A 13,708-nucleotide genomic window follows, 5' to 3' on the forward strand; every position below is an offset into this window, starting at 1 on the left:
AATATTTTATATAATTATAAAGGCTATGAGATAAAACGGTTGATAAAAAGTTTCTTACGATCGCTTCCTTAAAGATATAATAATTGTTTTGTATATAGTTCTGCCTCGTTGAAGATAAGATTTTCAGAGAGGCAAGACTAGTATAGACTATGCCTTGGCTAATCGGGTTTTTCTACAGGCAGATAGGAGAAACTAGTTTAACTTAGTCTGTACCGGTTTATCCTATCGCCTAAGGGATGAACAAGGCCTCGGAAAAAGGCCTGGTCAGCAATAAATACAACAATTTTTTGTACTATATTCATAAATTTAAACATTAACGATACATATCTATATATAAATTAATTGAAAGAGGTTTTCATTTGGCAAATTAAGTCTTCTAACTTTCCTTAGATACTCGGCCCTTGAGCAATAAAAAATATTGTGATATCTTATTTAATGTTAAGTTTAATTAATAATAATTAATTTTAATAATAAGCTAGTTGTTCATAAAAATAAATAAGGCGGAACAACAGTACTTAGGTAGGGACTCGGTTTTATTAATATATACCATACTTCAAACATGTATAAAGTATTCATTTATACAGCGAGGGAAAAATTGTTACATAAAACATAATCTGGTTTTAACAATACCCTCAAGTTTATGATTGTGATGCTGAAGTGGCAGTGGGCAGGGTAAATAGCTCGACGGACAGATGGCCGTTGAGGCAGTAGAGTTGACGAATGATGACCACGTACCGGAAGACGTAGTGTTGGTAGGCCCCCCACAAGATGGACCGACTGTCTGGTCAAGATCGCCAGAATACGTTAGATGAGGGCAGCGCAGGACCTATCTTCATGGAGATCTGTTGGGGAGGCCTTTGTCCAGCAATAGACGTCTTCCGGTTAATGATGATGCCTAAATTCATAAAATCTAATTTTATTCATGATAAGTTCATAAATAAACTATTTACAAAAATAATACATAAAGTATGAAGAGAAGAATACATACAGGTCGTCGGTCCATCTTGTCATCATCAACACTTCGTCTTCCGGTACGTGGTCGCCATTCGTCAACTCTACTGCCTCAACGGCCACCTGTCCGTCGAGCTATTTACTGACACGAGCTATTTATTTACGGACACTGTCAGTTTCACAATCATTTGGGCTATGTCGGTGACTTTGGTTGTTGCACTCTAAATGCATATAATAATGTTGGTATTTCTTTCAGCGTGATGAAGAAAAGGCGAATTTAATAGCTGAGCTGACGGCGCAGAACTCCAGATTGACAACACAGCTGAAGGAGTCGTCTGCGATAGAAGCCCAGCTGCTGGCGCAACTGGATGGACTCAAAGACCAGTGCTCGATGAGGAAGACCAGCTTACAGGTACGATGACATCTTTTATGCAAGGTGCTCGAACCCGCCACATCTCAAGTTCCGTCCGAGCGCTCTTACCAACTGAGCCAGCCATTCGGTTACGCACGGGTCGTAAATTTTGGTATATCATATCATTTAATATGCATAATTAATTCCAAGAGTGATATCACTTTAAAAATAACAAACTGTTTCTCTTTTTATGCTTAATTATTTACTAAATTTAAAATATTAGTGACATCAGTCAAAATCCATTATCGGTAGATCAATATGACATAACGAATTAGGATTACAGCTTTCATTTGTTTTGGTAAAATAATTAATATTGTAGTACAAACTAAACTATAATAGTATTAGCAATGACAAGACAATATTCTATATTTGATTAAAAAGAGCGCAAAAAAAATGCTGGTAGAGTTTCTTGCGCCGCTTCTTGTCTCTCAGAACGCCATTTCCGAGTTTCCGAAGCGGTATTAGTATATTAGAAATGACATCAAAAAGGATTCTAAAGGAATCAATTTTGAGAAAATAAATGCCTTTTAGTAATAGTATCATAAAGAAGTCATAAAATATTTTTTGATTTCCACTAATTCATTCTTTCAAACTCTTTTCGATGTCAATCGCAAAAAATGCATTAAAAATATGGTTTAACTTTCACAGAAGAGCTAAAAGCAGCTTCTTTTCAACTCTTTTGAAAAAAAAAAATACTTTACAATGTCGTAGTAAGTTATTGTTTTTAAATGATCATAAGTAATTCAATTATATTATTGCATCGCTTTGTATAAATATCAAGTAAAATGTTGTGAGCTGTGTGAAAATGTGGCAATTCTTCTCATTCCCATTTCATTCCTATTATTCTTGCCATTTCTTCTCATAAAGATTTCTTCTTATATTTTTTTTACATTAAAACTCTATGAGTTGTTATATTACGAGTATCTTCTCAGTGGTCTTGGCATTCTAAAGTTGTAACTTAATTAAATATAAAAAATAAAAAAATTGACCTTATTTGATACCAGGACCACGTACAAAGTCTGGAGTCGCTTAAAGCGGAGCTGGCTCTCGTGACAGACAAGAAGGTGGATCTGGAGCGTCGCATGAATGTCTCCCTCAGGGACAAGAACAGTCTGCAGCAGCAGCTCGAAGAGGCCAACGACAGGATCGCCGCACTCGAGAGACAGCTCAAGGAACAGGTTAGTCTTTAGATCAAGCTGACTAATAAACCGGGCAAGTGCCGAAGGTATGAAATACCTAATGTTGCTCCAATAAGTACGAAATAATTTTTTTTCTTCTATAAGTACTCTTTTATGTGTAAAGCCTACTTAAATATTCTACTGACACGTGTGGGGTTGACATTTCTTACCAAATACTTATTCTCACAAGCTGATCGTCGCTCAGAGGCCAATGGAGACGGCTATGTTCGAAGTTTCCCTGCGTGATCAAATCAGTAATGAGGAGACCAAAGTCACCGATTGCAAAACTCAAGTAGCAGTGGGCAAGATATATAGTTCGACGGACACATGACCGTTGAGGCAGTAAAGTCCTCGAATGGCGACCACGTACCGGAAGACGCAGTGTTGGTAAACCTCCCACAAGATGGACCGATGATCTGGTCTAGTTCGCCGGAATAGGTTGGATGAGAGGCCTTTATCCAGCAGAGTAAGTGTTCCCGCAATGATCACTTATTCTCTGAGCAAAATAGCGTGTGATTGACGGACGCTAAGGCGAAACTACAAATGGTCACGTATGTCGTAATGTCGTCGGTTCCTTGGGTTACTACGCGATATGGCTCCCTGAAAAGACATGTCGTATGCCAAACTGTTAATTGTATCTTTTTATAGCGCTGGCTTGAGTTTTATACAGCTTTTTAAAGACCTGCAGACGTCAGTTTTTGATATTCATTTAAACTTACTACATCCACACGTATCTGAGAAAGACCATGACAAACTGATATACAGGCACAAAATTGATCAGTTTTACAAGCTTTTAATTAGCTTGCAATGTTTGTATGTTTGTTCGGGTAAATCCAGCAACTAAATCTGTTATACTCAAACCATTTATTGATCGGTATTGCCGCGTAAAGATATTTGGCCCTCTTTTATCCTTTCTAATAAACAGCAGTTTTCTTTTTAACTAAATATAGCTCTTAGCTATATATCTTATATCTTTAAATGAGCAGTTCTTTGAAATGTAATGAAATAGGTTTAAATTTATAAAAATGTAGTTTTATCCGTGTTTGTTGTTGTCGTTGTCGTTGTTAATGATAAAGGTAAATTTCGCCACTATATACAAGACTGATTACAGTCTTGAGCTATTAAGCTCAGATGGGACATTGGGTAATCCGGAAAGCAGAAGACCCCGGTTCGAATCCAGATGTCCTATTAGTTTTTTTTTGTTCAAGTTTTGTACATTCTTAAAAATCCGAGCAAGGCAAACGAGCCTTGCTCGGATTTTTAAACCGGATAATATTATAAACTAAAAGAGTCGTGTCCCAAATACAAGTTTATAGACGTTCTGTTGCTAACGAAGCTAAGAATAGATTCGGTCATTAAAACACATAAATCTAAAATAGAAGTGATCAACGATAATAATATGATCTAATTGAATGTTTATTTTAGGGATACATGATTCTGTTCCTCGCTGGTTGCAGCAATCAACGCATTATATCAAAACTTTTGATTCAAACCTGAAAATACCTGGTTCAAACCTTAATTTGAACCAGGTTTTTTCTTTGGATATAGGGTGACATTTAAATAAATAATAGTTGTCATTATGAAGTTTAGCGCCAAAATACAGTTACAACTACACGCTCTTTAAACCTTTAAAAAGTGCTTAAGCTTAGTATTTAAAATAGTTATTCTCACTAAAAATATAGTGTGAGAAGAAATAACTCTCAAGATCATCTGACTGTTAAGACTTAGGAACGTATGGTGGTATTCGTTTGACATTAATATAACCGTCTGAAATCTTCTAGTCATAGATTCATTCACTATTTATTATAATATCAAACTAGACATAGCCTGAACTTAACGTGCAAAACAATAATATATTTAATACAACACATAGAGTCAATTCAGGTAATATGTCATATCATAAGACATTTGGAATTAAATTATGAAATCAGTCAAGGATTAATAATATCGAACATAAGTTTGATAAACGTTTTTTTTTAAATTAAATAATCATTTACATCCATGACTCGCATATTCAAGTAATTCAAATATCCATAATTAATAGTACAAATATCACATACCGTGATTCAAACCTTGGACTTCTAGCACTGGGTTATTTGGGTCGTCAGATAAAGAGTATTATAGGTTTCTTCGGCCACTACTTGAGGTGTTGTAATATCTGACCCCCTTATTCATAATGGTGCGCTAACTTTAAACAGCCGCTAAGGAGTGTTTTTTCTCATAGATAGAAGAAGACAGAGTGAGAATTAGCAATGCTTTAAGTTAGCAAACTATTATGAATAAGGGGGTAAGTGTTTATAAATCCAGTGTCTTGATGTATGTTTCCAGTGAACTCAGAAACTAATGAACGGATTTTAATGGGGATTACTTCATGGAGTGCAGTTTAGTCCAACTTGAGAGATAAAATAGTTTTTATTTCGATTTGGGACCCATAATTATTTTTATTTCCAATATAAGTTTTGAATGGACATAATATTTTCTATGAGAGAATTTATTGACGCACGGTTTGACAGTTCTGCTGTGAAACAATTTCATTATAACAACAGGGAGAATATTTTCCCAAATAATTCTTGATGTTATGAAATATTATTGACAAATTCATAAAAAAACAGTATTTTATTTATTTATTATGAACAGAACAACATCTGTCGGGTCAACTAGTATCTTATATTTTTTATGCGACCCTCACACAGTACAAAATAAATTAAATTAATTAATTGAAATCAATTAATAAATAGGTATCATTCATTCTATCATAAATAATCATACACATTTTTTTATGTAAATAAGGGACGAGACGAGCAGGACGTTGAGTTAATGGTAACTGATACGCCCTACCCATTACAATGCAGTGCCGCTCTGGATTCTTGAAAAACCCAAAACTTCTGAGCGGTTCTACAATTGCGCTCGTCACCTTGAGACATAAGATATTAAGACTCATTTGCCCAGTAATTTCACTAGCTACGGCGCCCTTCAGACCGCCAGTAATGTTAACAAATTAATGCTTCACGGTAGGAATAGGCGCCGTTGTGGTACCCATAACATAGCCGACTTCCTGTGCGAAGGAGCCTCCCACTGGTAAACACATAGTTAGTGTTCTTTTCTGTCTTTTTACTACTACTGTTATTTGTAACGTCAATAGGTACTTATGATGAATCGTCAAAGCGTTACATTTGGTTATGTACAAATCGTGTTCTAGATTAGCAAAATTTGATCATCATTATAATGCTGTTAGCATGTTAACATACTTTGTGTTCATCTTTGACGATGTAAATAACTGGTTATTTCGCTTCTACATACTAGTTATAATCCGCGACATCTTACACGTGGAATTTGTAGTTCGTCGTTAGTTTAGTTCGTTTTGTAATTTTAACTTGATCAAATTATTTGAATCATAAGTTTTCTGACAAATAAAGAAATTGTGGCAACTAATACTACGCCCACGGGGGCGTATTCGAGCCAGTCTCGAACAATGTGTGACATTGACGTGCCACATGTTCTGTTAAACTTTGCTAATAATTGAAACGAAAATGCCGGGTTGCGTAGTAAAACTTTGTAAAAATAATAATACTAGAAATAAGAAAGACAGTGGGATCACATATCATCAGTAAGTATTTTGTATTTTATTAATTTCAATGTAAAATAACATGAAGCGTATGTTACAAAAGAAAGATGGCATTGTGTGTCAAGATGTCACGCACACAAGCATCTAATAGTTGCCGTAATAAAAAAGCTATTGTTCTTGGGTAGTGCGGTATCTAGTTGGAGCGCAGCGGAGATCAATCCTTAATCAAAGTGATATTTATATTATTTTCGGCGATAATGAATTAATTGTTCACACAGCGAATTTTCTAGAAACCGTGATAATAACGAAGTTAACTAACTTGGTAGGTAATAACTTACTTAGTTTGTGTTTTATAAATTAATAAAATGTGGGAGGCCTTCCAGTGGGAGGCTCCTTGCACAGGAAGCCGGCTAGATTATATTTCTGCCGTGAAGCAGTAATGTGTTAACATTATTGTGCTTCGGTCTGAAGGGCGCCGTAGCTAGTGAAATTACTGGGCAAATGAGACTTAACATCTTATGTTTCAAGGAGATTTTTTGACTTTTCCAAGAATCCTGAGCGGCTCTTCATTGTAATGGGCAGGGTGTATCAATTACCATCAGCTGAACGTCTTGGACGTCTCGTTCCTTACTGTCATAAAAAAAATATGAGTTATGTGACATTGATTTGATTTTAATCAAATATATTATGTAAAATTATATCAAATTGATCTATTTGAATGTAGTGTCAGAATATCTAAATTGAAACCCGTCCAAGGTCGACAATCTTGTCTCAAGACTCAAGATCAACATTCATTTTCGAGTTTAGATAAGCGAGGATACAGTCGAGTAATGCATTTTAATTAATTATTCGTAATATCGTAATTCGCGTATCATTTTATGAGTGTTATATTTGCTATTTCGCTAATTGCCAAAGCCGTTTTTTAATAAATTAATGGTAAAAATATTTTACGGTAGAAGAAGCGTTAATCTCTAACCCCCTTATTCATAATGGTCCACTAACTTTAAACAGCCGCTTAGGAGTGTTTTTTCTCATTCCGACTTAGGTCAATAGAAGAAGACAGAGTGAGAATTAGCAATGCTTTAAGTTAGCAGACTATTATGAATAAGGGGGTAGGTCTATGCGGCGGGTAGGTAGTGCTTTCTGCATGCAAATTCAAATTTAAATATTTTTCATTGAAATCACTTATTGAAATTCGAAATTACCACCCTTTCAGGAATTCATGCCTCAGACCTGAGAAGAACGGACACAAGAAACTCAGCAGGCTTCTTTTGAAGTGAAAATTCTTTAGGGAATTAAATACCAAACATGTTAAAGCACTGGCTTGGCAAAAAATGAGTTGCAGCATTTGACAATTTTTAGGTGACGTCATAACTGTTAGCCGCACTTACTTCTACTATACTGACTGGACTGGTGTGTCAATGTGCTTTTGTGCCTGTTTGATTTTTGCCATTTTGGCGCTGTTGGCCATGTAGCGAGAGTTGCGGTACTAAAACTAGTGATGACAACCTCAGCAAACATCGATAGATGGTGGGAAACTATTTACAAATCTCATTGTGTGCTTTATTACGTTGATTCTTGAAGTATAAATAACACGGAAAACGAACAAAATTAATTGAAAATGCAAAAATACTGCAGAGTATTGTATTTTCGCAGTCATTTATATTATACGTCAAAATTAGTTCTCTGGACGCTCGGGAGTGGCGCTTCAAATAGGCACAAATAATTTGCTGTCAAACATATGGAACAGCCTGTCCAGTGGTATTAATACAAGACAGTGGTTAGCCGAAACCGTCCAACCTCCGCCGGTTAAAGCTATTGTTAGTGTTAAATAGCGACCTGCCAAAAGTTTCAAAACAAATATTCGTTATTGACTTGATATTTCAATTTTTAACTTTATCTGTGCCAGGGAATACGATGGTGCTATACATTCCGCAGTCTATGTTAAAGTAAGCGTTACTGTTAGCTTTACATTTTTAAACCTTAACTATAACAGCCAATATATTGCAACCCATCCACACGAGCGGACGTACACGCACGAGCAGGACGTTAAGTTGATGGTATTTTATACGCCCTGCCCATAACAATGCAGTGCCGCTTATGTTCCTGAAAAACAAAAAAATTCTTAGCGGCAATACAATTGCGTTCGTCACCTTGACACATACGATGTTAAGTCTCATTTGTCCAATAATTACACTAGCTACAGACCGAAACACAATAATGTTTACACGTTTCTGCTTCACGGTACAAATAGACGCCGTTGTGGTTGCCATAATCTAGCGGGCATCCTATGCAAAGGAGTCTCTCTCTAGTAAAAAATCCTATGGTTATTAGTGTAACAATGTAGTCTAAATTTGTCTGTCAAGTTTTTTAATTCGTTAAGGCTTCTTCACATGTAGTCTCGTTGTTTTAATAATCTCAGGGCGACTATTGATATAAGATAAAAATTAATGTTCATCTAACAAAACTTTCACGCCTCGCTGATTCAATTATTGGTTTTGTACGTTGGCGTCACAAAGTTATTTTTTTCTCTATTATAAATAACCTCGTGTATTTCAAACGTAAATGAGTCAGTAATGTATTTTTGGATTATTCAATTTTAATATGCTTTTTGTTGGTTTATTGCCTGACTGCTGAGACCTAAGGTCACAGACAATTGAATACACAGTTAATAGAAGATCCGTTTTCACAAAAATAAAAGAATTAGTGTAAGTCCAGTTGCATCTGTAAAAATGAAACGTTGCCAATGAAGATTTAATCTAACTATCAGTTTATGGTTATTTATAGTGAATTGTTTCAAATCTGTAGTGTGTACTGGCTTTGTGAAAAGAATAGATATGAACTACGAGATATAGTTTATGTAGCCAAATTCGAGCGGTTTTTCAGCTTTGTTTTGTATTCCTATTCCGATTTTCCCTCACAATCATTTTGCTCTTCAATTGGAATCAAAATTACTTTATTCATTTTGTTTGTTGGTGTAGTCAGTAAGGCCAGACAGTACGAGGGCGGCACTGAAAGTTTCGGGAACCAAGGAAGTGCAACAACATTACTATTTAAAAATGTATTTATTGCTTTTCGAAGTATTCTCTGCGAAATTTGACACATTTTTCCATACGATGGTACCAACCATTGAAGCAACCATTCCATTCGGAAACTGGGGTCTCCAAAATGGCCGTTTTGTAGGCGTCCACAGCTTCTTCAGGTGATGAAAATCTCTGACCGCGCAATTTATTCTTTATTTTAGGGAAAGTATAGAAATTATTAGGGCTTAGGTCGGGGCTGTAAGGTGGATGGTCTAATAATTCTATGTTTTCTTCCTCTAAGAACTCTTTTGTTTTGTGCGCGGTGTGAGAATTCGCATTGTCGTGATGGAGGATGATGCGGCGGTTGCAGTTCTCTTTATGGAGTTCAGAAACGACCTGTGGCAAACAAATGCTAGCATACCATTCTGCATGGTTAATGCTCTTAATGTTCTTTGTCCCTCAAGACGAATAGTCGCAACATGGCCGGTTTTGGAGGCAAACATGGCCACCATTTTTTTTGCAACACCCCGTTAACTAATTGTTCATGCAAGACTATTTGTATTTTCTTTGGTGACTGCAGTTTTTGGACGACCTTGACGGGGATCATCTCTGAGCTTGACACGTCCACGTTGAAATTCAGCAAACCAGCGATAAATTGTGGTTTTGGATGGGGCTTCATCACCAAATGCAGAAATAATCCGGTCAACACACTCTTTTTGTGTTAAACCACATCGAATGTCATAATAAATCGCTCTAGAATTTTCTCGAGTCAATTCCATTTTCTCAACGACTAAACAAGTTTGACAAGACCTTGTGACAAGACCGAGAATCTTTTTTTAAATAAATAAATCGTATTCGATTTTTAAAACCAAGGAGTTTTCAATTAAAAAGATTTTAATATGACTGGAACAGTGGAAACATTCCATTCCCGATACTTTTAGTGCAGCCAATGTACTACACTATAAGCCACCGCCTGCAATTATATAAGGCACGAATTTTGCCTCATATGGAGTACTGTTCTCACCTCTCGGCGAGCGCTCCCCAGTACCAGTTTCTTCCATTGCACCGCATACAACCAAGAGCACCTCGAATCATCGACGATCAAGTCATCTCCGATCGGCTTGATTCTTTGGCGTTGCGTAGAACTGTGGTCTCTCTCTACATTGTCTACTGCATCTATCACGGGGACTGCTCAGAGGAGGTAGTTGTTGATGTTGATACTAGCAGCCGAATACCATCACCGGACATTACGTCAAAATGATAAATACCACCCGCACCACGTTGACGTCTGGCATTAAAGAACCGCGCCTTTTGCAAGAATTTTTTTTTCTCACACAGTCACTTTGTGGAAGCGATTAACGGCTGCTGTTTTCCTGAACAGATACGACTTAGGGACCTTCAAGAAAAGAGCATACTCCCACCTTAAAGACCGGCAACACATCTCTTGAACCTCTACCCATTCCGTGAGCCTCTTGCCCTTTCGTCCCCTCTTATATACAATAAGGTCAAGGAAATGACACCATGAATGTCAAATGTTTTCTTCTATTTTATACATTTACCACCACCTTTTTTATTTACATTAACATAACAACCGAATTATAATGGACAAAAAGCTATTTTTTCATATCTATCAAGAGTTCTCAATGTTAATTTATTTAATACTCACGAAGATGCATTAGTAACTTTCACTAGAGGTTACATTCCATTGTCGTTACAAAAAATACTCTCAATATCATTGAGGTCAGAACTCGGCTCAATGAAAGTGACTCGGAATATATAGAATTCAGGGCCATATCAGCCGTAGAACAGACAATTGCTGGGGTCGACGTGTTCTTGAATGGAGAGTTGGAAAACGTAGCGCACTTTCCGATTGATGGAGAGACGATATACGCAAGGGTACCCATATATTATTATTCAACCCATATGCTCGATTATGGGTACCACAGCGGCGCCTTTTTGTGCTGTGAAGAAGTAATGTGTAAGCATTATTGCGTTTCGGTTTGAAGGGCGCCGTAGCGAATAGCTTCCTTGTGAGGTGTTTCCGGGACGATACGACATGGGTACTCTCAAAAAAAGCGCGTACACTTGCCTTAAAGGCCTGCAGCGCTCCTGTGATTCCTCTGGTGTTGCAAAAGAATGTGGGCGTCGGTGATCACTTAACACCAGCGTACGGGTACGCTCGTTAGTCCTCCTTTTCCATAAAAAAAATTAATTATGCTCACATGGTCGGTACTCACTAAAAATCAGTTTTGAAATTGGGGTTATCCTAATCTTTTTATATTTTTATTAATTTTATTATGTATAATTTATGTTATGCGTCACGCATAAAAAATACTTACTTTTATTTTACTTTATGGATTAAGAATACATTTCGGCGGCTGACAAAAAACACCACATCAGTCAAGATTTCAAACTCACGTTGGCCATTTTTGGTTGAGTAGAAAGAATTTGTAGCTTTATGGTATTTCTATCAAAATAATTTCACAAATTGTGTTTCAAATTAGGAACGTGAGTAGCGTGAACTGTTTTACGTAACGAGGTTATTATAAAACCTTTTTGAACCGTTGAAAGGGCTTTATTAATACTTTGAATGCAAGTAATGGCTTGGTCAATTTATTTCTTACTACTATTTAAATAACGTAAACGTCGTACGTCTGTCCGTCCGTATATCACGGCCACTTATTTCCGAAACTTTTAGAACTATACTGTTGAAACTTGGTAAGTAGATTATTATGTAAACCGCATCTTCACACTAAAATTGAAAAAATATTAGGGGGCTTAAAAATATTTTTTTTTCAAGACGATACGAAACCTTCAAAAAAAGCGCGTACACCTTCTTTAAAGGCGGGCAACGCTCCTGGGATTCCTCTGGTGTTGCAAAAGAATGTGGGCGACTGTAATCACTTAACACTAGATGACCCGAAGGCTCGTTTTTCCTCTTTTTCCATAAAAAAAAATTACATCAAGCATGCCGGAGACGCGGCCTTAAAGGTTTTCGGGCGCGTCAGATCTATATATATAAAAATGAATTGCTGTTCGTTAGTCTCGCTAAAACTCGAGTACAGCTGGACCAATTTGGCAAATTTTGGTCTTGAATTAGTTGTGGAAGTCCAGGGAAGGTCAAAAACAACAATTTTGTTTTCCTTTGATGTGTCCCACGTCGTCTGATATTTGTTTTGTATGGACATATTTTCTATGAGAGAATTTATTGACGCACGGTTTGACAGTTCTGCTGTAAAACAATTTCATTACAACAACAGGGAGCATATTTTACGAAATAAATCTTGATGTTATGAAATATTATTGACAAATTCATAAAAAACAAGAATTATTCAAACCAGTTCAGTAGTTGCGGAGCCTATTCAATGCAAACAAACAAACAATCAAATCTTTCCTCTTTATAATATTAGTATAGATATACAGAACAACGTCTATCGGGTCAACTAGTAATATATAAATTTATCATTTCGATGCCTGTTTGTTTGTCGATTTCTCAAATTATCTTGAAACTTGTCTCCAGGAACACCTCTACCAGAACACTTTAAAGGAACTGGATCGTCTGCAGAGATCCCACGACACTCTAGCGGAGAGGATAGGTGCCCCAGAGCCTGTCGAGAGCGGCAAGGCGGTGCGTTCACTGCACTCCGAGTTGGAGACGGAACCAGAGGAAGAAGACGGGTGGCTAAGGAACGAGGCCATCCAAGTCTTCAAGCAGCTCAGGTCGCTGGCGTTGCAGCTGAACACAGGACATGATGATGACTCAGGTGACCTTTAAGTTATTACAAGAAATAGAAATAAGACGCTACCTTCAAAAAATACTGTTTTTTCTCTCTTATTCTCTCTATTTTTAGGTCGTGGAATAAAATGTCTTCTTCACAATATGCGCTTTCATTTATTTATTTATTGCAACAAAGTATACACTAATTCATCCAAAAAAAATGTAGACAAAAATACAAGTTGAGTGCTACCTCAATTGTAGGCGCAAATAACATTCTTATGTAAAAAGCAAATATATACATTAAAAAGTAAAAATTCTATGTTTTTAAAAAAAATATATTTTATTTTATTATTTTAAATAATTTACAATTACTTCACTTAATATTTGAATGCAATGCACGAATATGGCATTTGAAGGCAACCACACTGGTCAACTGTTGAAGATCAACTGGCTTGCTGATCGTTTGTATTAAACAAGTTAGTAATCGGCTGACTACTTACTCAACAAAGAGGAGGTCAAGTTGTCAGAAGTTAGATTAGAGAAAAACATTATTGTCTATGGAATTAAAGTAAAACTTTTTGGTGGTTTATCTACGAATTGGCTGACCTTTTTTGAGGACATTCACTCGTAGATACCTCCCTCACCTTATATGGAGTAAGTTTACTTTTATAAAATGGAAAACAAAATTCGATATAAATGCCCGGATTGCCAACGAAATCCACCCAAGATTGTATACAAATAAAGTGTTATAATAGTGACGATTTCATTGCCGACATTCAATCTGCTTATCATAATTTTCTTTGAGATGGTAATTTACGACTGCTGACGTATTAAGATTGCGTGTTGACGAAGGAATTTTCA

The 13,708-nt window shown here is 36.4% G+C and overlaps 1 protein-coding gene across 1 annotated transcript in view; it reads left to right on the plus strand.

Annotated features, from left to right (window-relative positions):
• LOC126966714 (bicaudal D-related protein homolog) overlaps positions 1 to 13,708 on the plus strand; it is a 127,193-nt gene that overhangs the window by 82,526 nt on the left and 30,959 nt on the right. The window contains exons 3-5 of the mRNA XM_050810929.1: positions 1,208 to 1,363; positions 2,368 to 2,541; positions 12,650 to 12,893. Coding sequence (XP_050666886.1) covers positions 1,208 to 1,363; positions 2,368 to 2,541; positions 12,650 to 12,893 — 574 coding nt within the window. The remainder of the gene's footprint in view (positions 1 to 1,207; positions 1,364 to 2,367; positions 2,542 to 12,649; positions 12,894 to 13,708) is intronic.

Source organism: Leptidea sinapis, chromosome 1 (assembly GCF_905404315.1).
Source record: "Leptidea sinapis chromosome 1, ilLepSina1.1, whole genome shotgun sequence".
Taxonomy (NCBI): Eukaryota; Metazoa; Arthropoda; class Insecta; order Lepidoptera; family Pieridae; genus Leptidea; species Leptidea sinapis.